This window comes from Hydractinia symbiolongicarpus, chromosome 1 (genome assembly GCF_029227915.1).
Source record: "Hydractinia symbiolongicarpus strain clone_291-10 chromosome 1, HSymV2.1, whole genome shotgun sequence".
Classification (NCBI taxonomy): Eukaryota; Metazoa; Cnidaria; class Hydrozoa; order Anthoathecata; family Hydractiniidae; genus Hydractinia; species Hydractinia symbiolongicarpus.
In genome coordinates this window covers 8,087,022-8,091,477 of record NC_079875.1, presented here as the reverse complement: position 1 = coordinate 8,091,477, position 4,456 = coordinate 8,087,022, and the positions used below count along the sequence as shown (strand labels likewise).

The 4,456-nt window shown below is 33.7% G+C and overlaps 1 protein-coding gene across 1 annotated transcript; it reads right to left on the bottom strand.

Annotated features, from left to right (window-relative positions):
• Window positions 1-2,494: 2,494 nt before the first annotated feature.
• Window positions 2,495-3,895, bottom strand: LOC130646614 (uncharacterized). Its single transcript, XM_057452538.1, has one exon. The coding sequence runs from the start codon at window positions 3,893-3,895 to the stop codon at window positions 2,495-2,497; it is 1,401 nt and encodes a 466-aa protein (XP_057308521.1).
• Window positions 3,896-4,456: the final 561 nt, after the last annotated feature.

Sequence of the window (4,456 nt, the reverse complement as noted above, 5' to 3'; positions counted from 1 at the left end):
TAATAAATACAATAACAGCTTATTCGGACTACCTTCGTTTGTGGGGTAAACTTAAGACTAAGTATGATTTCAAAACAACACTTAAAACACGCGTTACATGTATTAAGAATAGCAAAACGATGTTTATGGCAAGAACATTTTATAACATAGCCATAACTTAAAAAATAAAATAAACAATAAAGTAAATAAATAAACAGACCTGACTGCTTAACTGCTTATCTTTTGGGACCACCTAACTTATCGTGAAAAGTAAGCAGTAGAGATAGAAGAAAAAATGTAAGACGCGTCCCTTACCTAAACCTGCCTACCTGCCTACTTACTTAAAGACCTCCCTACCTTAAGTGCGCAATCCTGTCTTGTGTTGTCAGCATCATTTTTCCTTTCACGATGTTTCTTCTTTTTCATCTTCACTGTACAATGTGTTTTACTATTCACCCCCCCCCCCTGCCAGTTTCTTGTATCAGCAAAAATGTTCCTTCCAAAACGATCTAAACATAATTGGTGGTTGAAATAGAATTCGGTATTATATGGCAAATAATAAGATACAAAACAAAATAACAAAAAAAAATCACCAAACTTATAAAATAATCAAACAGGAATACAAAACAACCAAACAAACAATCCAATTACTTAACCAATCAATGGAAAAGAAGCAAGAAAACAACAAGGAAACATGAGAAAACAAACAAACAAAACAAAATTAACAAACAAAACAACAACAAAAAAGCATTATTATTATTATTTAACAATATTTATACAGGATTTTTTACACTTCAGTAAAATGAACTACTGCTATCATCGTGTGTCCTGTCAGTAAAAATATATAAAAGAAAGAAAAATATAAGCAAAAACTATTATCTACTAAATAACCACTCATGAGTTAGCTAAGAAATTAATATAAAACGCATGTACGTACATAGAAAAAAGAAAAAGAGAAAAAAGAAAAATGTGAAACTAGAATGTGCAAAAGTTAGAAACAGAAGCTACTTAAATAATTACTAAAAACATATAAAACATATTTTAAAAGCGAATATTTACATAAAATGTTGATAAACTAATTTTTTGAACTGAAATAAGTTATCGCAACAACGTATTTTTAATGGTAAGTCATTGTATAATGCTGCACCAAGATATTTGAAGGATCTTTTTCCGTACTCCAATTTTATACGTGGTAATTTCACTAACATATTTCGATTCCGTGTGTTAATTGAATGCTCGTTGATAACAAAATAATTATTGAAATTTTCGCAGACAGTGCTCGTCAGACAGCTTTTTACCAAAACGCATGCCCGTCCTTTCATCTTTCCTTCAATACTCCCAATCGTATTTTTTCCTCCAACTATTTGTCCGGCTCGATTTTCTATTGATTGTAACTTTTTTCGTTGGGTCATCGTTAATTTTAAATTTAAAAGAGAACTATACAACAAAATGGGTTCAATTACCATCTGATAGATTTTATATGCAGCTTCAAAACTCAGAAATGGTCGCATTTTTCTAAGAAGGTTCAATCTTCCGGCTGCTTTCTTATATGACTTCTCGAAATTATCAACCAGGGTTAGTGACGAATCCAGTTCGTTTCCCAAATATATGTAAGACGTGGAGTGATGAATAGGTTGACCCTGCATTGCCAATTGTATTGTATTTTTGGTATTTTTACGGGATAATCTTTTAGATGTTCCAAATAGCACAGTTTCTGTTTTTCCTTTCTTTAGATTCAGTATGAGTTCGTTATCGTTCAAATAAGTGGATACGTTTTCTAATTCATCGTTCAATGTTGTTTCTATTATATAGGGGTCAGCATTTGCAACATAGATGACGGTATCGTCAGCAAATTGAATACACTTACTTTTCTCAAGGTGTTCCGAGAAGTCATTAAAAAATATCAAAAATAGTATAGGACCGAGTATCGATCCTTGCGGCACTCCACTTACAACATTAAAACTTGCTGATGTTCGATTGCCAACTTCAACAACTTGTGATCGGTTAAAAAGATAATCTGTAAACCACAACAATTCCACATTGTCAACACCGCAAGATGAAAGTTTTTTTAAGACTACATCGTGACTGATCGTATCGAACGCTTTACTTAAATCCAGGAACAGCGCTCCAACTAACTTTCCGTTCTCGGCAGCTTGTCTTACTTCGTCAACAAGTAGTGTTGTTGCAAGATGTGTTTAACGTTTAGCTCTATAGCCAAATTGGGAGTCATTTAGTAATTTCTCATTTTCTAAAAATTCCATTAATTGTGTGTGTACTGCTTTTTCCAATAATTTAGAGAGTATTGGCAACACTGAAATTGGACGATAATTTTCAGGTTTGTTTGTGTCTCCTGATTTAAAAAGTGGGACGATTTTCGCTTGTTTCCATGCGTTCGGAACTGTACTGGAGCGTAAAGACTGGTTAATAATGTGATGTAACGGAACAATTAAATGTTGCGCACAATCTTTAAGCATTCCAGGAGGGAGTTCATCAAGCCCAGTGGATTTCTTTCTCTTTAATTTCTTTTTAAGAAAGAACAAATGTGATTTGGCGGTTTCCAGATAAAGTTCTTCAATTTAAATGCGGATGACTTCAGATTATTTACGACTGTTGAAAAGTAATCACAAAAGGCATTGGCGCGAGTTTGATTATCTTTCTCGTTATTAGACGCATTTTTTGTGTTAGCCTTTGTCGGAAATATAGTTTTCACTGCTTTCCAGAAAGCTTTGGGATTTGTGCAGTTTTCGTCTATTAAGTTCTTGTGATGTTTAGCCTTAGCGTTTTTTTGCATATTGTTGCATTTATTTCTTAAGTCCTTATATTTCCTCCAATCACTTGCACTGTTGCTTTTTCTAGCCTTTCGTAAAAGTTGATCACGCTGGTTCATTATTGATTTCAAGTTTTCGTTAAGCCAAGCACATGGGCGACCTTTCACTCTTTTTTGAATGATCGGCGCATGTTTGTCGAAAATATCTTTTACAATACCATTAAATGTGTTAACAGCGTCATTAACGTTTGATAAAGATAATACCGGCAACCAATTCACTTGTTCAAAATCACGATTCATATTATCAGGATTGTATTTGGCATAATTTCTGGTTTTGACTGTTTTTGACGTGTACTTTTTGTTGTTTAATTTTCGTACGCAACCTACTAAATCATGGTCACTGAGACTAGTCGGTATGACGTCTTGTTCAGCGATTGACCCAGGGTTGTTCGTTGCTATAATGTCGATTAAAGATTTTGTGTCCTGTGTTACACGCGTTGGTTTTTTAATTATTTGTGTTAAACCCTTCTGTTGAATAATTGCTTTAACTTCTCTATTATCTCGTGAATTTAAATAGTTAACATTCATATCTCCTATGAGTATAACATCTTTAGACTCCGCACAACAAAGCGATAATGATGTCTCTAATAACTCATTGTAATTACTCGGCAAGTGTTTTGTGCCGTTTGGAGGCCTATAATGTGTTGCTATAAGAACGTTATGCGAATTTTTAACGACAATTTCTATAACAATGCTTTCGAGTTTACCAATCTCCAAATCTGTTCGCCTAACATAGTTTATGTTGTCATTTATATAAACCGCTACACCTCCTCCTTTACCAGTATTACGATTTCTTTTTTCAATATTATAACCTGGGATATCGTACAACTGATCGACATCTTCGGCGGTTGAAATATGAGTTTCCGGTAACGTAAACACATCTATGTTTGGATGCGATGAAAAAAGTGCCTGTAAACCACTAAAATTTGCTAATAAGCCACGAACATTTTGATGTAGTACATTCAATCCATTTCTCTTTAACAGTTCTAATAAATCATTCTTTCTTTCGTATTCAACAGTTTCAATATTTCCACAAAACAACAACAAGAATAATAGTAAAGCGTAGAACACGACCGTACTGGCTGCCATCATTCATTTGAAACAAAAGACAAACAAGAAAGTAAAGAATCTCATCTTCAACCAACCAACCATCGAATTATCTAAGCCATTTAACTAACTGAAAACAAATCAATCAACTAACCAACCTACTAAGCAATAAACTAACCAATCAATCAGTCATTAAACCTACAAACAAATTAAACCAATCAGCCAATAAATAACCAACCAACAAATTAAATCAAAAAAATAACCAATTAACCAACCAACTTTTTAACTAACAAGTTCACCAACCAATCAACCAGCTTACCAACCAACCAACCAACCAACAAATTAAATCAACCATTCAACCTAGAAGCTAAAGCCAACAAACCAACCAACTAACAACCAATTTGCTAACCAACCAAGCAACTAACTAAAGAATCCAAGCAACTAACCAAGAAATCAAACCAACCAACTAGAAAGAAAAACCAACAAACCAACTAACTAACTTGCTAGCTAACCAAGCAACTAACCAAAACAATCAAACCAACCAACTAACCAACCAACTAATAAACAAATTGGACCAACCGACCAACTGAGTAACCAACCAAA

What these genes read in the sequence shown, in the direction of transcription:
- LOC130646614 (XM_057452538.1), bottom strand. Translation starts at nt 3,895, where the DNA reads ATGGCAGCCAGTACGGTCGTGTTCTACGCTTTACTATTATTCTTGTTG.